Raw genomic sequence first — 19679 nt, 5'->3', positions numbered from 1 at the left:
ATAAATGATCTGGAAAAAGGAGTAAACAGGTGGCAAAATTTGCAGATGATACAAAACTACTCAAGAGAGTTAAGTCCCACGCAGATTGCGAAAACTACAAAAAGATCTCTTAAAACTGACGGGGCAAGAAAATAGCAGATGAAATTCAATATTGATTCATGCAAAGTAATGCACATTGGAAAACATAATCCCAACTATACATATAAAATGATGGGGGTCTAAATTAGCTGTTAGCACTCAAGAAAGAGATCTTGAAGTCATTGTGGATAGTTCTCTGAAAACATCCACCCAATCTGCAGCAACAGTTTAAAAAAGCAAACAGAATGTTGGGAATCATTAAAAAAGGGATAGCTAATAGGACAGAAAATATATTGCCTCTATATAAAGCCATGGTATTCTCACATCTTGAATACTGCATGCAGATGTTGTTGCCCCATCTTAAAAAAGATATATTGGAATTGGAAAAGGTTCAGAAAAGGACAACAAAAATGATTAGGGGTATGGAACGGTTTCCATATGAGGAGTGATTAATAAGACTGGGACTTTTGAGCTTGGAAAAGAGACGACTAAGGGGGGGATATGATAGAGATCTATAAATTCATGATTGGTGTGGAGACAGTAATTAGGGAAGTGTTATTTACTCCTCATAACACACGAATTAGGAGTCACCAAATGAAATTAATAGGCAGCAGGTTTAAAACAAAAGGACGTCGTTCTTCACACAATACACAGTCAAAACTATTTGCCAGAGGATGTTGTGAAGGCCAAGACTATAAGAGGGTTCAAAAAAGAACTAGATACGTTCACAGAGGATAAGTTCCCCAAATGGGCAGGGATGGTGTCCCTAGCCTCTGTTTGCCAGAAGCTGGGAATGGGTGATGAGATGGATCACTTGATGATTTCCTGTTCTGGTCATCCCTCTGGGGCACCTGGCATTGGCCACTGTCGGAAGACAGGAAACTGGCTAGATGGACCTTTGGTCTGACCCAATATGGCCGTTCTGATGGTCTTATGTTTAGTTCTTGGTGGCAGGCAAAATCAATTGAGACATGTATGGCTCTTCCACAGAGACGCACTAGAGTTTGCAGAAGCCCCACCATTACATCTGAGTAGCCTAGGGACTGCCTCTGCTCCAGGGCCTAGCCAACTCACACGTGTAAGCTTAAGCACATAAATACATACATTCTTGATTGGTTTGGGCCATATTTGTTAAATAGTTGAAATATGGCTATATAAATAATGAGCATTCAGCAATGAATTCTGTTTATTTGTTCCCTTGAAGTTAAAAATAAATCGCAACAAATATACAAATTTGTTTGCATCAGGATTTTAATTTTGTTCTCTTTTCCCCAAGGCCATTAATCAGTTTCTAGGAGCAGAGTCAGTGACCAAGATTCCACTCAGTTAAGCCTGGAAAAATCAGCTGCTGAGGCAATTGGCTGGCAAGCTTCATTGCCGGTAAAACCATTTAGACTGTCAGCTTTTTGTTTGTAGAGCACCTAGCACAATGGGTCCCTGCTCCATGACTGGGGCTTCTCAGTGCTACATTTATTATTAGTACAAATAATAAATGATCATTAACATTCCTGATGTTGGCTCTGCCTACTTCCTCCATGTCCACCAAGAAAGCAACTGGGGAGTCCATCTTTGGGTGTCTCTGATGGCCTAAGTGATTAAATTAAACAAATAATTAATTAAATCAAATTTAAGAGGCTTGGGGAAAACCAGAGAATTCAGCACAGGCTTTATAGGATCAGTAGAAGAAATAGCCAGAATCTCACTTCTTCCTTTATGAGAACCAGTTGTTTAGGGAAGTCATGCAGACAGAAATGAAATGGTTAATTATAATTCAGCCCTTAATTTCAAAAAGGGTAAAAGAATTGGATGAGGAATTGTAATGACAAGCTGACAACCCAATGGGGAGTAGACTAGATCTCCATAAAGTGTTATGCAGGCAAACCTGTCTTTTACTCTGCCCTCAGTAACAAATAAGAAACCAACTACAGCTAGAAGAATAATTTAAGTGTTTGAGAATAAGTAGAGCCTTAACTCAGAGTCAGGAACCAAGTATACTACTAGTGGTGGCTAGGATAAAGCATAGAAGTTATTTAACCATATAAAAAATTCCAAGGGCAAGTGAACAAAGATGAAGGAAATAGAGACCAACTTCTGGATCTGCAGATGTAATTGTTTGAATGCATTTATAGTTGAATTTAGGAATCCTGTACCAATCAGAAAGCTGGCCAGCTGGAAGAAATTCAACAAGCAGAGACTTTCAACATCCAAAAGGAACTAATATCAGGTGCAAACCAAAGTATGTGAGTAAAATTTTCCTTTGCACTTATCTGAGCAGGATTTACATAGTATCCTATGCTCTTTTATTCTTTCATTTTGACAAATAAGTTACAGAATGTGATTTTTTGGTTTTTACATACAAGGCCTTACTGTGCAGGCTTTAGTCATCTGAGTAATCCTATCTCATACCAGTAGCCCCACTGACTCCAGGGAGACTTCTCCCCTCATGAACACTTGCATGATCAGGCTTATAATTAGTTCATGCTTCACAGTGATTGGTGGACTGATGGTAGTTTTGGGGGAGAAATAATTCACCAAGTGTCTATGGAATCTTTCTTCATTGTCAGGATTTTCATATTCGGTTACAATAGGGTCCCCAAAATATTGCCAAAAGATGCAGCAGGCTAAACAATGTTTTTCACAAAGCGGGTCCACAAGGTGAAAACCTAGTTGGCGTTGTCTACTTATTCTGCTTCCTTAGGCAGTAATTTTGCTCACATTTCCAGGGAATTGCACTGATTCAGGAAGATTTTTCTCTTCTTGGCATTCTTCCATTTTTGTAGCTTAGCCTCTAAATGTTTTATTCTTTTCTTTTGCTGGTTTGGTAGTAGAATTTGATTTCACCATCCCAGATTGGATCATTTGCTGCACCTGTGATGGACTGACTGAGACAATGGCCTGCTATACAGGGCAAATATTGGTACAAAAAAACCCTCCAAACCTTTATTATCTGGGGAAAGCTAACTTCCTTGTGTAGCTTAAAGGGATTTTAAGGACAGCATAGGTCATAGCATTGTCAATAGAAGAAGGCGAGAGTAGAGGTCAAATCCACCCATGAGTAAGCAAAACTAGGGGAGGCTAAGCTAGTGTACCTTATGCGTGGAAGGGCCAGAAGGAAAGGGTATAGCTCCTAACACAGACTGGGGTATGGATTTGGAGATACAGGTACAGTCCTTTGTCATCTACCCATTGGCAAATAATTCAATCATTTAAAATCCTCTAAGTAGATCAGATTCAGAAGTGATGTATAGAGGGATATAAAATACACATTAATAAGCCTGTGTGAATCTAACAGATCTTATATGAGTGTAAATTACACATGGATGGAGCCAGAAGGTATAAATTGTCTGCGGGTTGGCTACACCAGGAAGTTATTCTGCAATAAGGTAGGGTGTGAATTTAAAGCACTATAGATATTTTGGAATAATTCCCTGTATGGACATTTTTATTCCAGAATGTTCACACTATGAGCTATTCTGAAATAGCTATGCCAGACAATTTCCCCTTGTAGACAAGACCTTAGATTTGTGTCAAATTTAGCCCCTTTGTCTAACCATAGAGGTGGAATGGCATGGCTTTGAAACAAATGGTTCTTCCACAGACCTTCCCAGTTCCATGCTGAAGGACCCCACCCCCCGCCAAAGTAGCACCCTGCCTCATCATCAGCTCACCAGGGCAGCATTTAATGTATTTTTAGAGCCTGAATTTATTCTTGTTCAGGGGTCTACTTTTATTGAGAAAAAGTGTTTTGAGGATTAAAAAAGAAAAAAATTCCTTAACAAGATGGCTCTTCTAGGATAATAAAATTTTAATCTCAGGATACCCAAGATCTCCTAGTGCTAAGGGGATGGACTGGGATCCTGTCACACTATGGATTCCCTGTCCAGTAAATAGAGGGTCACTTACTCTGTACTTAGACCCATGCTAGCCCGTCTTGTGCTTCTCTTCCCTCTCCCCATGGAGCAGTTTGTGAACACTTTGTAACTACTCTGAAATTTGTAACTATTAGGTCCTGTCTATGCTGTAAAATCAATAGTGTCTAAGGTCTCTGTTACAACATGGGAGTTCCCCAGTGCTTAAGGTAGCTGGGACTGCAGCACGGTACAGCCATGTCTCCAAACGTTAACGCCTTGGACATAGCATACAGTTACAGAGCACTGTTAAGATATGTTTAGGTGCTATCTAAATTGGCAATTTGAATAATATATTAGCTGCATCTGGGGAACTTCTATGTTGCAAAAGCCCCCCCAATACTGATGGTTTTTCAGTAGAGGTGAGATGATGTGAACACAAACCATCTAAAAATGTGCAAGGCTGTGATCATGTTTGAAAATGGCTTTAAACACAGATCTCTAGTGTGACACGGGATAGATGATCTAATAAGTCTCTTCCATCTTTAATTTCTGTGACTGGGTCTTGCAGGAGATCCAGCCTGCCTTTCTCAAGAATGCAAAACAAACTAAATTGAGTAAGTCTTGGCAACAGGTCTACAGGGGCTGGGGTGTACATCGACTTTTCCTTTGTCTTCTACCAAAGTCCACTAACAGGGCACATACTCTGAATGAGAAAGAGGGGATGGAAATGTAATGAATTGGTTCACTGAAAATAAATTTTACTACAGTATATGCTTTACCTGTTAACCAAATATTTAGCAAATTGATACCATGCAAGATCACAATGCTGTAATCTTGTCTCCCGTAAACTCCCTAAATTTTTCACAGCCTCTGCAATATTAAATTAACTCAATTGTTCTCCTAATCCTTCTGCCCTGATCATGATCAGTTCATTCCAACCTGAACGCTTGCTCATCTGCTCATGCCTATGGTTGATAAAGGAAAATATAAGGAAGCAAATAGATTGTTTGTGGTGAATGGAAAATAATGTACTAAAAATAGAAGCTACCAGTTCAAATAAAGAAGAATGTCCAAGGAAAACATCCTGGCTCAAAAGAAAGCGACCAAAGAGACTGACTAGTATGATGTGTCTAGAGGTTACATTCAGCCCCTCAAATCTTTTTCATACTCCCTCCCCTGGCTCCCCCTATGCTTCCCTAGATGCTCCTACAGGGATCCTTAGTCTCTCTTTTACTAAAGAATGAAAATACCAGTATCTGCTGTTTTGTTCTGATGCAGGGCCGGCTCCAGACCCCAGCGCGCCAAGCGCGCACTTGGGGCGGCATTTTGCCGGGAGGGCGGCAGGCGGCTCCGGCAGACCTTCCGCAGTCATGCCTGCATGCAAGCATGACTGCGGAGGGTCCGCAGGTCCCGCGGCTCCAGTCGACCTCCCGCAGGCATGACTGCGGAAGGTCTGCTGGTCCCGCGGCTCCGGTGGACCCTCCGCAGGCATGTCTGCAGGAGGTCCCCCGGAGCCGTGGGACCAGCGACCGCCAGCGCGCTCCCCGCGGCATGCCGCCGTGCTTGGGGCAGCCAAATTCCTAGAGCCGCCCCTGTTCTGATGCGCCTGCCTTTCAAGCTTGGCCAGCACCACAAGGTGCTACACCACTTCTGACTGCCCCTTATAGCTAAGTGCATCTAGGGACTGGCCCTGGCATCACAGAATGGTGTGTGTCAAGCTTATAAGGCAGAAGGACTATGAGTGGAGAAATTAAGTAGAAGACATGGGGATGTTCATATTTAATTTCTAGTAAAGCATAGGGGAAAGGTACTATGGGTGGTGGTCTAGAGAGTCTAGACAAGAGCAATCTGGGTAGTGACATGAAAGGGGAAAGAGGGATTAACATAATGCCCTTGTGCCTGTTTGGAATTCTTGCTAGCTCCAGCAGGGCCACATTTTGGAACTGTAATGCTTTACTTTGTCTTGCAACAGAGCTGCACTTCAAAGAATTAAGTGAAGTGAGTTTGGTGGCTTCCATCTAGTTCCATGGAAAGCTGTTCGCACAACTGGCCTCCCTTACTGGTGGTCTCAGCAAACGCCAAAATTTAGCATGGATGGTGAATGACTCAACTAGAGGTGGTCACTGCTGACCAGGCTAAAGCACATTAGTGGGGAAGGATGCAAAAGATTCATTGCCCTTTGCTCATGCTTTTCCTGTGTATGACTGGGATTTTGTTACCCAGGCACCTCTTACAAGCTTAGCTAGATAAATAAAAACACATTTAACATGGACAGACACCCATGCCTTAGTAGGACAATAGCCCTTCTAATATTTGGGCTCATTTTTTATACAAACTGACTGCCTTTATCAATAACAGTCTTTATTAGACATAGCCCATCATTAAAACTGTGAAATAGTAAGTAACTGTGTTGTCTGGGCTACATTCCTGAGATCCAACTCTTCACACCCAACATCTCCCAATATCTTCTGTCTATGGATATTTAACTGTCCAGAAAGCAATGAAAAAAGTATCTATATAACTAGCACTATATATTTTTGGAGAGTAGCAAAATATTTTCTAAGTGCTAGTGAATCTGATGCTTGTTCCTGAGACACCAACTGTTTTGTAGGGTTGAGTGTTACTGAAATAAACTTGGACTTTTATACTGAAAAGTTATTTTAAAATAACATTTCATAGAACAATTAGTTTCTTTTAGACACTATTTTATACCTATTAAAATTGAACTGAAAAGCAGACGACTTTCTAAAAAAAACAAGGCAGTAATTTGTTGTTTATATGCAGCAAGCACCACCAGCAGCAATGCTTGAACTATTAATATATAAAGTGATAGTAAAACTAGCTTTTTCCAATTAAGTATCTTCCCTTGCACAATTAGAAGGATTATTGGGAAGCTAGAAGACTATAAAGAGACTTAACAGAAAGGTGATAAAAAGAAGCTCTTTACTTGTACTGTACACAATGGTCTTAACTTTCAGAAGTGCTAATCATCGGTTGCTTCCATTGTTTGCAACTGGAGGTGTGGGTGCTCAGCACTTCTGAAATCAGGCCATAGGTGTGTTTTATGTTTTAAATTAATGCACCAACCTCACTGGCAACAGTTATCTTTTTGGCCTGGTCTACCCTTACAATTTAGGTCAACATAACCACAGTGCTCATAGGACTGAAAAATCCCCACCAGAGTGCTATGCCAGCCTAACCCCCTGTGTAGCTGTAGCTACGCTGACAGAAGAATGCTACTGTCAACCTAGCTACTGTTGCTTGGGGAGGTGGTGTTCTACAACCGCTGGAAAACCCCTTCTATCGCAGTAGGCGCTGTCTGTGCTACAGGGTTATGCTGGCATAAGTATGATGCCATAGCTATGCTGCTATAGTACCTGTACTGTAGACGCGGCCTTTGGAAATATATTGGAGAAAACTCCTATTGACTTAAATGGAGCCTGATTCCACCCTGCACATTTAAGATTTCCTTTAGTATTGTCTTCTCTAATTTGGTGAGCTCTTCAATTTTACCACTTAGGTAGATTTAATGAAGAATTCAGTCACAGCCTTCCTTCTATGTAAGAGACTTATATAAAACCTTAAGTTTCACCTTGGACTAAAAAGGTTAACTCAGATTGGATTTAATATACAAAAAGGTGAAGAAAATGTATTTACACTGAAAACCTGTATGTCAATGGAGTTTCACAGTGCATTTATAATAGCTTACAAACTATTTTTCACCAATGATCCCATGTTTTAGTGACCCTGTAGAATGGGTTTGAACAGCCAAAGATATCTGTATATACCACTTATTGGTGTGTAAGGAGATCTAATTTTCCTCCTTTGGGTGCACTTCAGATAGTGACCACCAGAACCAGCGAAGATCAAATTACAGAAAAGTCATAATATCAGTTGAAGCTCCTAGCAGAGACAAACTGTCAGCACTGAAAGTAAAGAATAAACAATAAGACGTAGCACGACATTATTTTGATATAGTATAGCAATTCATAGGGCACTCAACATCCTTGAAGGTTATACTGTGCAGTAAATTCTTAGTTTATTTTAGTTCTGTCAGTCTATCAGAACAGTACAAACTTAAGGTTCAGATGGTACTTTTGGTCTAAATTCACTATTTTTAGGCAGGTGTAATTTTCTTAAATAAGCCATTTGTTCGCTTCTATGAAAGAGTTTTATTAACATCTCATGCTTCCTATAGCTTTTATACTGCTTCAAAAAGAGTCCTTTTGAACAGATCACAAGCCAATAATCTTTGATCAGACTCAAAATAAATCACATTCCATTTAATTCAATTTTTATTCAATGAAATGATGTATAAAAACTTACAAATCTGAGAACTTAACTATACACAAAATAGGATGATACTCAGTTTAAACATATACACAGAGCAGAGCTATGTTTTGTGCCTTGCCCTTTCCCCCCTCCCCTCCACACTGCCTCCATTTATGGTGGGGCACTTACTCTGCCTACATAAGCCTTCCTATTGGCCCAATGACTGATCAGTGGGCTTCCTTACTGCCGTCAGCTTAGTTTTTAGGCTACGGGCAAAAAATCCAGGCATCTATAAAAAATTAAATATAAAAATCATCAACTTGATTTTAAATACAAAGATGCAGTGCTATCCTGAGCAATAGCTAATGCTATGGTATTTGCCCTCCCAGCATTTTGCATACTTTGCCTTGGAGTCTAAAGTAATGGGAATCCCTTAAACAATAGAATACACTGGCCAGCACTGCAGCTTCACTTTTAAAACAACCATGATCCATAGCCACCTTTCCCTCTGTCCGCTGCTAGAAGGTGACTACAGTAAACAAAGGGCCAAATCTTTTTCACCTTAACTCATGCAATTAGACTCACTGAAGTCTGAGACTACTTGTGTGAATAAGGTGATCAAGTCTCCCCTCAAATCAGGAATGACTCGGATCTATTGCTACAGCACATGTGAATGCAGCACTGATAATTGCACAGTGCTCTCTAGTATGCAATTTCTCTGTTCTCTAGTTTCCTCCATGTCTTGAGTGATAGCACTAATTATATTAATTTCCATTCAAACACGATAATAAAAATGCACACATCCTGGGGCAGTTTAAATGTAATTTAAAAATAAGTGTTGTGTAAAATGGCTTATCTGTCAAATAACTAAAATTTATGGACCTTTTTGGTTGAACTTGAAAGCAGATGACCAATTGTTTAGATAGGGTGTGTGCATTCATTTACCTGTATATATCAAACACACAAACACACACACGCTTTCTATATATACATATAAAAAGATTGCCATCACATTATTATTACTGCTACTTTAGTCAAAGTTGACTAAGTAACTAAATTTTCTTGAATGGACATAATGTCAATGATGATACCTGAAATACATACCCCAGGGAATACTTGAGGAAAAACTAAAGACTAAAAACAAAGTTTCCTGGGTTCACTGTGAAAAGTTTTAAGCCTTTTTATCTTACAGAGTTTGTACATGTAGCTCTAGAAAGCACGCTGCATCATCTGCTATTTCTTCTCAAAAGGAAGACTTGTTACCAGAGAAAATAATTATAATTAAATATATATATATTCTTCGTTTACCAAAATGGTATTTTATTTCTCATTACACACTTCATTGCATCTATGTATGCATTTAAATAATCTAAAATCTGTTTAAAATCTATTTAAATTTGAGTTTACTAGTACTATTGACAAAGTTAGCTGAATTACCTCTACACACTTTCCTCTGTATTAAAATCAATTATATTGTGGCTTGAGGCAAAGGCCTTTTATTTATTTGTGGGAGGGGCAAGATCCAATTTTTTACCATGCCAGTGTAGTTCTGGTTGCAGGGGGAGTATTAGTTTGATACAAATGAATGAACTTTAAAAAACTGATATGTTTCACCTTCAGTCTAACAACACTGCTTCCTGCTCCTTTTTGATGGAGGTTAACACGGAGTTATCAGTCTCTGTAGCTTCTGTGTCCTCACTACCTAGCAGAATGGATCTATCTTCTTCTAGAGCAAAGACAGAGTTTTGATTTTGGCACGAATGTTTGACCACTTCATTGGGAGTTGAAAATGTTTTGTCACACAAGTTACATTTGTAGGGCTTGTTGGTCTGTACTAACATGTTGTCCATTTGACTGCCTTCCTCAAAAGTACACAGTTCCAGAGTCTGTTTGTCCACCATAGTATATGTGTCAATGCTCTGATTTAGGCACACATGTCTGGCTGCTTGGTTAGCCCTGCAGAAGCTTTTGTCGCAAGTGCTGCACTTGAAAGGTTTGCCAGTATGTATGTACATATGCTCCCTCCAGTGGCTTTTTTGAATGAATTTGCGTCCACAGATGGAACACTCATATTTCCGTCTTTTAACTTCTCTTTCTTGATCTGCCTGCTCCAAGTTGTCTATGTCTGCAATGTCCGACGGTGGTGGTGTTTCTGCCTGCTGCTGTCCATCAATTATTGGGGAATCTGAGATCTGTTGCAGCTCACTGTCACTAATCATTCCTGCTTCAGGCACTTCCATGGCATCTTTTTCAGCTGCATTATTACAAAGAGACAGGGAAATGCTACTTTCTCCCTGTTGGCTTGATGTGAAGGGTACTCCTGTGTGGATCTGAAGGTGCTCGCGCAAACTGCTTCGCAGATTGAACCGACGACCACAGAGGTGGCAGGCATAGTATTTTGGGAAGCTTCCATTCCTTTTCATAATACTTGGCTTGACATGTGCTATTGTGAGTGAAGCAGGCTGTTCATCTGAAGAAGATGCTTCCATGTTGGCTTCCTCCTCTGGAGGAGAACTATTACCAGCAGTGGAAACCAGTTCTGGAGACAGTGAAGACTGCAAGGGGTCAGCAGTGGTCATATTTGTCCGGGTCACTTGTGGCAGACTTGAAGCCAACTGTGAGAGCTGTGAGCCCTCAGACACTGGTTCTTGGCTCATCCTGGAAGCCTGTGGCCTTGGGTCTCGCCCAAGTTTGTCAGTTGCTGAGGTAACTTTAGTGGGATGTCTTGTCTGGTGATCTGCAATTTGAATGCCATATAAAGAAGAGGCTAATGGAAAAACTTGATCTGGATGAGAAAAGGTACCCTGGCTGGCAAGGCTGGCCTCTTGAATCAGTGGATATGCATGCAGAAACTTTATTCCCTGTTCTAATCGAACTGGGTCAATGAGCTGAGGTGCCATCTTCCCAGTATACATCAAATGCAAGAGATAGCTGAAGATATCTGGTTGTATGTCAGTTGCTTTCAAACGGACACATTCACTGAAAGAAAAATAATTGTTTAGTAAACAATGAGATAAGGAAAAGTCTCTAGAATAACCTGGATTAGATTCAAGTCTAAATAAAAAATAATTAGTGTTATATGCTTGAAATACAAACATAAAATGTATTACAAAATGTATTTGCTTTTAAAAACGACCTCCTCATTTTAACTGAATATTAGGTCCTATGTGCAGGAAACAATTCTTGCATTAACACTTCTACAAGTGCCATGCAGAAACATAGGGAGAATCACATTTGTTATTGTTAAATTATAAATGTGTGAATGCTAAAAGTGCAAGTGTAAAACAGTAACCTATAGTCTCCATAGTTCATACCAACCTGCAATTGCAGTAATGATTAGTTTTGCTTGGAAAGAGGGGGTGTAGTTTGTCATAAGAGACATGGTTTGTAGATGGGGCAAAAGGCATTAATTTAGTTGCCATTTTTCAATCGGCCAATCTTATTCTCAGTAAACCAACTGCTTTGAAACATAAATGGGTTCTGACAGACCCTAAGATAATAACTCTTTTCTGATGTTATGAAATTGCTGTCCCACACAATATATTCTGCAGTTTTCAAGAATGTTTTTCCCCCCCCTAGTCTTATATTAAAATCTTGCTAACGGCTAGATTAAATCCTATCAAAGCATTCTTACTTAGAGACAATTCACTTTAAGTAGTGGATCACTAAAACAAAAAGTGTACTTTGCACACTGCAAAGCACTGAAACAATTGGGAGCTTTTATTCATTACTGTTTCATTACATCAGAGGTCACTACGTGGGTTTCAATGTACAAGATGAATATGAATGAAATTCAAGAATTTGTCAGTACAAAATTTGACACATGCTTTTGGAGGCTAAATAGATCATGCTACAGCCAATGTTTTCTCTTTAATTTCCCAGCCCTTTTTTTGGTTAAATGCAGCTACATTTAGGCCATAATCTTAAGAAGCTGTTTTCACATGTATACAGCACATTACTACAATTATTTATAGGATTACCTACTGATGACTTTAGGCAGAGATTTGGGAGGAGACAGTGGGGGGGATGATAAAGGGGCAATGGATGAGAAGGGGTAGTGCCTGAGGGTAAAGGACTTTGGCATGGAGCATTACTACCTGGTTTTGGGATGAAGGGCTCTGGAGAAGGGAAGCAAGAGGTTAGGATTAGGGGGGGGGATGAAAGGAATGCAGGGGACTGGAGGGACAGCGATAGGTAGAGACTCTTATTCATAGTAAACTTTAAATGCTTAATTTTCTAGATAGAAGATATTAACCATTTAATCAGGAGTATAGTCCTGGTTTTTAGGGGTTTTTTTAAGTGCAGGTACTCTGCTACTGCCACCAGGAAGCTTCTGTATAAAATGGCATTGGCCATGTGGCATGACCTCACCCATACAGTGAGTGAGGTCAACAGTGCTACACAGTATGGGAACACTGTTCCCACAGGCTCTTGCCTCACTACCTTCTTGCCTCACTACCTTCAATCTGAATAAGAGGCTTCCATCTCTCCATAGTCCGCCACTTCCATTTTTCCCCCAGGTATAACTTCTGCCTCTCCAGTTCTTGTTAAAATATGCACCTTGATGGGTGTTAAAACTATCTGAGTTGGCTCTCTACCTGTGGACTTTATATACCAGATTCAAAATTTTAGTGCTAGTTCAAAAAACGTTAAGAGTTAGGGTTGAACTTGTTCACTGAAGTCCAGCTAACACCCAATAACAATACTTGCTTTTCAAAAATTCTACCCTTAAAACACCTCCCCCCGCCAAAAAAATTTGGAAATAAACAACTAAGGGATGCAGCCTGTGCTCCACCGCCATGTAATCCTTCATTGTTCACTATCACCCCACCAAATCTTAACTTTGTAATATTTTTGCAATTTTTATGGAGCAAAGATCAAAAACAAATGTCTAACAAATTTTACAATGCCATTTCTCACACTCTCCTAGTAATTAGTTACTGGCTGTTGGGTATTCTTTTGCAGATTTGAGGAGATAAAGTTAAGTTTGGGTGGATGATGGTGACCAAGAATTACAGTGGAGATGAGGCTGGCTACCTTAACTATTCACTTCTAGATATTCTAATGTGTGTTTGTTTGTTAAAGGTGAAGAATTTTTGTTGAAGTATATTAGGTTTGGAGGTTAGCTGGACTCCAATGAAACACAATTTCAACCTTACCACTTCTTGATGAAGTTCCTTATTTGCAAATAAGAATAGATTTGAATATTAACAAAAAAATCAAATGAATACTTTTAATGCTTCAGAATGTAGCTAGACTTTTTTAGCCAAGTTAAATGAATAACATTTTAACAGTCAACCTTTCTGTAGCTACCTGGTCTGATGAACAAACAACATCTTAAAGTAGTTGGAGAAAGAAGCAAGGACAGATTTGTGCGCCTTGAAGTAGACATCACCAATAGCAACCGTGCAGTCACACAGGAAACCAAACTCCCTCTGTGCATTTAGCTGCTGTAGCAGTATAAGTCCGTGGTTGGCCAGATCCATTTTTTACACTCTGAAAAGCAAATGACATTTATGTAAAAGTATTTACTTAACAGCAGATGTACATGAACATTCTTTTTCAATATACGTTGTGCTTCTACTGCACCTTTCATGCAAGATTATCAAGGTGCTTTATAAACAGTTTATCAGTAGGTAAATATCCCCATTTTATAGAGGGTTGACTGATTTGCTCAGGGTCACATAAGTCAGTGGTAGAAATAAGGGTATTAGAGTAGGAGATATGTAACAGATAAATATACACAATCCAAGAGAGGGGGAAGAAAGACAAAAGAAAGGAGATGAGCAAGAGATGAATGAGTTTATTTTTACAGGGAGATTGTATTGACTTTTTTGCTACTAATTTAATTGTTTATATAATTATAGTCTGGTCAGTGGGTAGACATTTATCTCCTCAGGATTTCAATCACCTCCATCAATACATCACTGTGGGTAGAGGAGATCACTGACAAACATGTGTAAAAGTAAACACCTACCTGCAGGACAGCTGAAAATCCAAACAGGGCTTGGAAAACCTTACTTGCCCAGGGTGAGTGATAATTTGGAACAGGCAAGAGGAGCCAGGGATGTTATACTTGCTGACTCTTTCCCCTGAGGGCAAACCTGTGAGCAGAAGCAGCTCAGAGGTTGATGCTGTAGAGTAAGGGGGAGGCGGAACAGGAGCAAAGCAGTCCAGAGGTGCCATTACTGATTTTGTTCAGGATTAAGGAGGTGAATGCAGGAAACACTGCAGTAGAGAAGCAGCTCAGGAGCTGCTACTACTTTCTCGAGTTGGAGGCAGAGTAGGGAGTGCAGCTTCCTCTAGGACCCAATGTTTTTAACTTTTGGGACGGGGGGCCTAGAAAGCCTTTGAGTGGATGAGTGCGTATGGCAGGAATGATAATGAGAAGAAGAAAATGAGTAGGGATAAAGTACATGAGATAGACTTTGGAAAGAAGGGAGAGATGGAAAACAGAGAACAAAAGCCAGTAGGAAACAGAGGAATGGGTATAAAGCAGTGGAATGTGTAGGAAGGAAAACAAACATCCACACCAATTAAGAAAAACATACATGATCTATTAAAAAAAAAAAATACAATGAAGCCAGGAAGGGGGAAGTGTAACAAGACCCCAGGACATAAAGAAAGTTATGTTTTCCAAAGTTTAATAGAACATTTTAAACAATATTACAACAATGCAAAACTGTATTTTCCCTTTCAATTACAGGAGGAGAGGGATGGTGGTGTAGGTATTTCACCTTAGCTAACAGGTTTAGTCATTGGAGTAGAAGGTATTAGATGTTTTTTAAACCTGCTGAAGGACCAAGGTATTATAACACTTTGTGACTGCAATTAGCCACCAGGCTGTTTGAATACATTGCACTGACACAGAAGTTCATATGAAATTATGAAATATGATCACCTCATAAACAAACTAGGGAAATATAAAATAGATGGAGCTACTATAAGGTGGGTGCATAACTGGTTGGAAAACTGTTCCCAGAGAGTATTTATCAGTGGCTCACAGTCAAGCTGGAAGTGCATATCAAATGGGGTCCCACAGCGATGAGTTCTAGGTCTGGTTCCGTATCTTCATCAGTGATTTAGATAATGGCATAGAGCAGTGGTTCTCAAACTTTAGCAAACCAAGGACCCCCATTTTGATTTTAAAATTTTCATGGAGCCCCAAACCTTCCACTCAGCCCCAGCCCATGTCCCCACTCCACCTCTTCCCACCTTGACGCCACCCCTTCCCCTCTTCTTCTATGCCTCTTTCCACTCCCTCCCCCAAGCACACCTCCTTCCTCCCCAGCACCTCCTGCACCCCGCTGAGTGCAGGGAACTGGACTAGAAGATCTCTCGAGATCCCTTCCAGTCCTACAATTCTATGTGTAAAGTGATTCAGGAGTGGGGAAGAAAGAATGCAGTGTACAAAGGACAATTTTGTTACGAACACTACTGCTTAATAGGAAAAAATTAGCTTCCCATCATCATAAAGGCCACAAAGCACACAAGTTGGCATTTGATATGCTCTGCAAATATAATAGATCAAATATTTACTGTTTAGACTTTAACAACAACAACAAAGCACATTCACAGTTCAGGTTCCAGTCCTGTAACTGCTCCACTCAAGTAGACTCTTTGACAACATGGAACACTTTGCAAGATCAAGCCTTCATTTTTATGCAATATTTTTGTGAACGTCTCAGGATTTACAAACTAATCATGGCTGGGTCCAATTTGTACTTGGGTAGACCTTTAGGTGAGATAGAAGGTATTAATGATCCAGGTGGTGGCATCTGTTAAGAGACACTCTTTATTTACCTTTTACTACCTAAGCTGGTCCTGGACACAGTATCATTTCCTTTTCTAAACTGTAGAGTCAAGGTGGCTATTGAACAGCTATATCACATTCCATCCCACAGCTGGCTAAATTATTATCCAGGATGACATGATCTCAGTATGTATGTATACCTATCACATTTATGGGTACTTAAAAATGATGAAGTGCTTTGGAATCAAAGGCACTAAAAACTAATTCCATTTTCATGCTCACCCTGGTGAAGAGGAAAAGACTGAGGAAACCAACTATTTTATTTTGTTTTTGAACAATATCTAAGTTGTTTTCAGCCTAAGATACTTCATGACTTGATTATATGATCACCTAAGCTGAAGTATTAGCTAAATAAGGCTGATATAATAAATCAGTCTAAGAATACAATTTTGTATTTAAAACAACTTTACCACATGGAAATATCTCTGTGCTTAGTATTATGGAGACGATCCTATTACTCTGGCAGCATAGCTTGGATGGGCTACTTTGTTCTACTGCTGATCACTTCTAAGGATCAGCGAAAACCACCACTCACAGAATTGTCCCTTTGCAAACACTCAGTCTGTGATGGAGAATCAAAATATAAAAGTGAAAAATTCGGTCAATTATAAAGAGAAGATCATGACAAATAACTTTCAAGGAATGACACAGGGGCTGGGTAGTTCTGGTAGCAGGTTAGGACGCGGGCACTCTCTCGCCGTTGGAAGGGCTGGGAGGCTGGAGACTCTCCCAAGGTGCCATGGGGTCAGGCTGCTTTGCTGTAGTAGCCAGAATACGGTAAACACCTGGCCACTACCCGAGCCCCGCGCAGGCCCCGGGCCGCCCCAGCGAGCCCCGGGCTCACGCTAGCGGTGAGCGGCCGGTGCTGCGCGGGCAGGACACCAGCAGCTCCCGGAGCGGAGGCAGCGGGGCGCTGGGCGGGCAGTTCTCCGCGCCCGACCCACCCAGCCAGGTCCCCGCCGCGCCCGGGGTGCCCAGGGGCAGCTAACGCGCCTGCTTGGTGCCAGCGGCTTATTTCTGCCATAGGGCTGGCGCCGCCGGACCCTGCCGGGCCGGGCCGGGAGCGGCCGGGGCCTGCAGCGCGGAGCCCTCGCTAGGGCTGGGCCCAGCTGCTGTGAGCGCACAGCGCAGCTCTCCCCTCCCCCAGCCCCGCGGGCAGCGGGCTCTGGCGCGCGGCGGGGTTGGGTGGGTGGAGTCTCGCGGCTACTCCTCCACCCCCTCAGGAGTCACGCTCGGCCTGTGGCAGCGGGGACTGAGGACGCCTTCTCATTGGTCGCTGAGGCGGAAGGTTGAGTAGCCGCGCGCCGCTCTGACTGGCTGGGCCCCGCCCCCTAGCGCACTCGACGCGCGCACGGACGGGACGGAGCCGGCGCAAGCAAGACGCAGCGCGAGCGGAGCCGCCAGGGCGCGCGAGACGGGATCCACCGCTGCCGCCCAGCCTGCTGAGGAGAACCAGACGGAGCCGCCCCCTCCGCTTCGCGCGGCTCCCTCAGCCCTCGCCCCTCCCCCACGCCGGATGCCGCCGCAGGGGGCCGCTCCGCTTCGGGCGCGAGGGGCGGGGAGAGAGCGCGAGGGCGAGTGGGCCCCAACCGACCGAACCGAGCCCCGCGCGGGCCGGAGGGGGGAGGGCGCGCGAGGAAGGAGGCTGAATCGCCCCCTGCCCCGCGCGGCCCCCACCCCCCTCGCCCCGCGCGGCCTGGGTGGAGCCGCCCGGCCCAGTCGGGAGGCCAGGGAGCTCCGGCGGCGCCAGTCGCTGCTGTTGCCCCCTGGCCCCCGCCGGCCCGGCCGCCGCTGCCCGCTCAGGCTCCCGCGGGCGGGCCGGGCCCGCTGCCCTCACACACAATGGCGGGGCCGGGCCCAGCCGCAGCCCGCGCTCTCCCGGCTGGCTCGGTGCGGCGGGGATCGGGCACGTGGGAGCGGCCCCGGCCCCTGCGGTCCCGGGCGCAGGACGCTCACCTGGGGGCTCGGGCCGCTGTGGCGCCTGGTCCCGCTCGGGCCGCCGCCGTCTCCGCGCCCAGCAGCAGCAGCAACAACGGAGTCAGCGCGGCGGCGGCGGCGGCTTTTCCTGTCCGGTTACGTTAGGGTCACATGACCGAGAGCGGAGCACAGAGGCTGCAGCGAGGAGCCCCCGCCGGGGGGGAGGGGAGGCGGCGAGCGCTGGTGGCGGCAGCAGCAGGAGCCACCCCGCCCCTCCCCTCTCTCTCGCGGCGCCCAGCACAGGCCGCACCGGGCCGGGGCTCCCCGTTCAGCCCCTGCTCCGAACCGCCAGCCACAGCCCCCCCCCCTCCCGCGGCCGAATGGGGCCCGGGAGCCAGCCCTGCCGCACGTTATTGTTGGGGAGCTGCCCCTTTAAAAACGGTGTGGGGGGGCCGCGGGGGAGGTGAAGCCCGAGTGCAGCTTTCCCCAGCCCTAACCACATCCTGCTGCTGAGGGCGCAGCTTGCTCCTGGGGAGGGGGATCCAAGGCCTGGCTCATGTCGGGGCCTGTTTCAGACTCAGCAGACCAGAGTGGCCTGCTTGGGGTGGAGGAGTGCAAAGCCACTTCTGTGCGGTGCCCACCCACCCAGTGTATACTCCAAAACTCCCTGGACCTGCCTACTTTGGACTTGCACTTTCTTTCTGTAGGGCTCAGCCAGTGAGACCACCTTGTGCTGCTCAGGAGTGCCTCTCTGCCAGGGTGGCATCTTCAAAATTATACTTGAAACTGGGTGTGGAGGCTAAACTGAGTTTAAAATGCAGTTTAAAGTGCCCACTTAAACCTTGTCTACATTATTAAAAATACCCATTGTCCGCACTGGGCAGAACTGATCCAGTGCTGGATGTGGTTTAACGGTAAGTGTAGCCAAGGATTATCTGGTCAGCATCATTTCTGAATCCACAGTAAAGTCTTGATCTGGTTCTGCTCATCAGCAACAGGCACCTTTTGTGATAAAACAAGGCTTTAAGATGTATCTAGTTGGTTTTATCTATTGCAAGTGGTTGTGCCCTTGCTCAGGTCGCACTAGTTAATGTGGAAGTTGAAATGTCTGTTGTAAAGGGGATGGTAAAGACCCGTCAAAGCAGAAACTGCAGAGTATAGTAGGCTTTACTTTAGTGCTGGGGTTTAAAGGTACAGCTACACAGCAGTTAAATACTTGTGGCTGCCCTGTGTCAGCTGATTTTAGCTTGAGGTATATGGCTGTAAAATTCAGGCTTGGGGCTGGAGTCCAAGCTCGGACCCTGCTAGGGGGAAGGGTCCAAAAGCCAGGACTCCAGCCTGAGCCCAAATGTCTACACTACAATTGTATAGCTCTACAGCCTGAGCCCTGAAAGCCTAAGTCAGCTGACACAGGCCACCCTTAGGTGTTTAACTGCTATGTAGACATACCCTAAGAGGTTAATTTAGGTAACACAGGTTTTATATTTTATAGGACTATCAAATACATAATACATAAACTCTGCAGTCTAAAATATTAAGTTAAAACATTTCTCAAGTATAAATGCAGTTAGAATGTCTTAGTTCTTCATACTCTTTGCCTGTACTTTTAAAATACTTCTAGTTTTAAAAGTTTAGAAAATCTTTCATAAAAGTTTGCTCTGCAGCTTTTACACTTGTGACTATGCCCATTTCTTGTAGTGGGAGGGAAGGGAGAGGCAGTACTGGAGTGAGACCTCATCTTACTAAGA

General features: G+C 43.4%; 1 protein-coding gene across 4 annotated transcripts; it reads right to left on the bottom strand.

The window, feature by feature from the left end:
• Positions 1-1647: 1647 nt before the first annotated feature.
• Positions 1648-18260, bottom strand: ZBTB2 (zinc finger and BTB domain containing 2). Of its 4 annotated transcripts, none has more exons than XM_039532374.1 (4): positions 17971-18260; positions 13515-13697; positions 9816-11180; positions 1648-1665 (listed from the first exon to the last, which is right to left on the bottom strand). In XM_039532374.1, the coding sequence occupies exons 2-3, from the start codon at positions 13685-13687 to the stop codon at positions 9818-9820; spliced, it is 1536 nt and encodes a 511-aa protein (XP_039388308.1). In that variant the 5' UTR covers positions 13688-13697; positions 17971-18260; the 3' UTR covers positions 1648-1665; positions 9816-9817. The 4 variants fall into 4 exon arrangements, with proteins under 4 accessions (XP_039388308.1, XP_039388305.1, XP_039388306.1 ...); XM_039532373.1 differs by lacking the exon at positions 1648-1665 and adding an exon at positions 8271-8490; XM_039532371.1 differs by lacking the exons at positions 1648-1665; positions 17971-18260 and adding an exon at positions 16005-16397 and having other exon boundaries at positions 8270-11180.
• Positions 18261-19679: the final 1419 nt, after the last annotated feature.

The sequence above is a fragment of the Mauremys reevesii genome, linkage group 3 (assembly GCF_016161935.1).
Source record: "Mauremys reevesii isolate NIE-2019 linkage group 3, ASM1616193v1, whole genome shotgun sequence".
Taxonomy (NCBI): Eukaryota; Metazoa; Chordata; order Testudines; family Geoemydidae; genus Mauremys; species Mauremys reevesii.
This window is presented reverse-complemented; position numbering and strand designations above follow the sequence as displayed.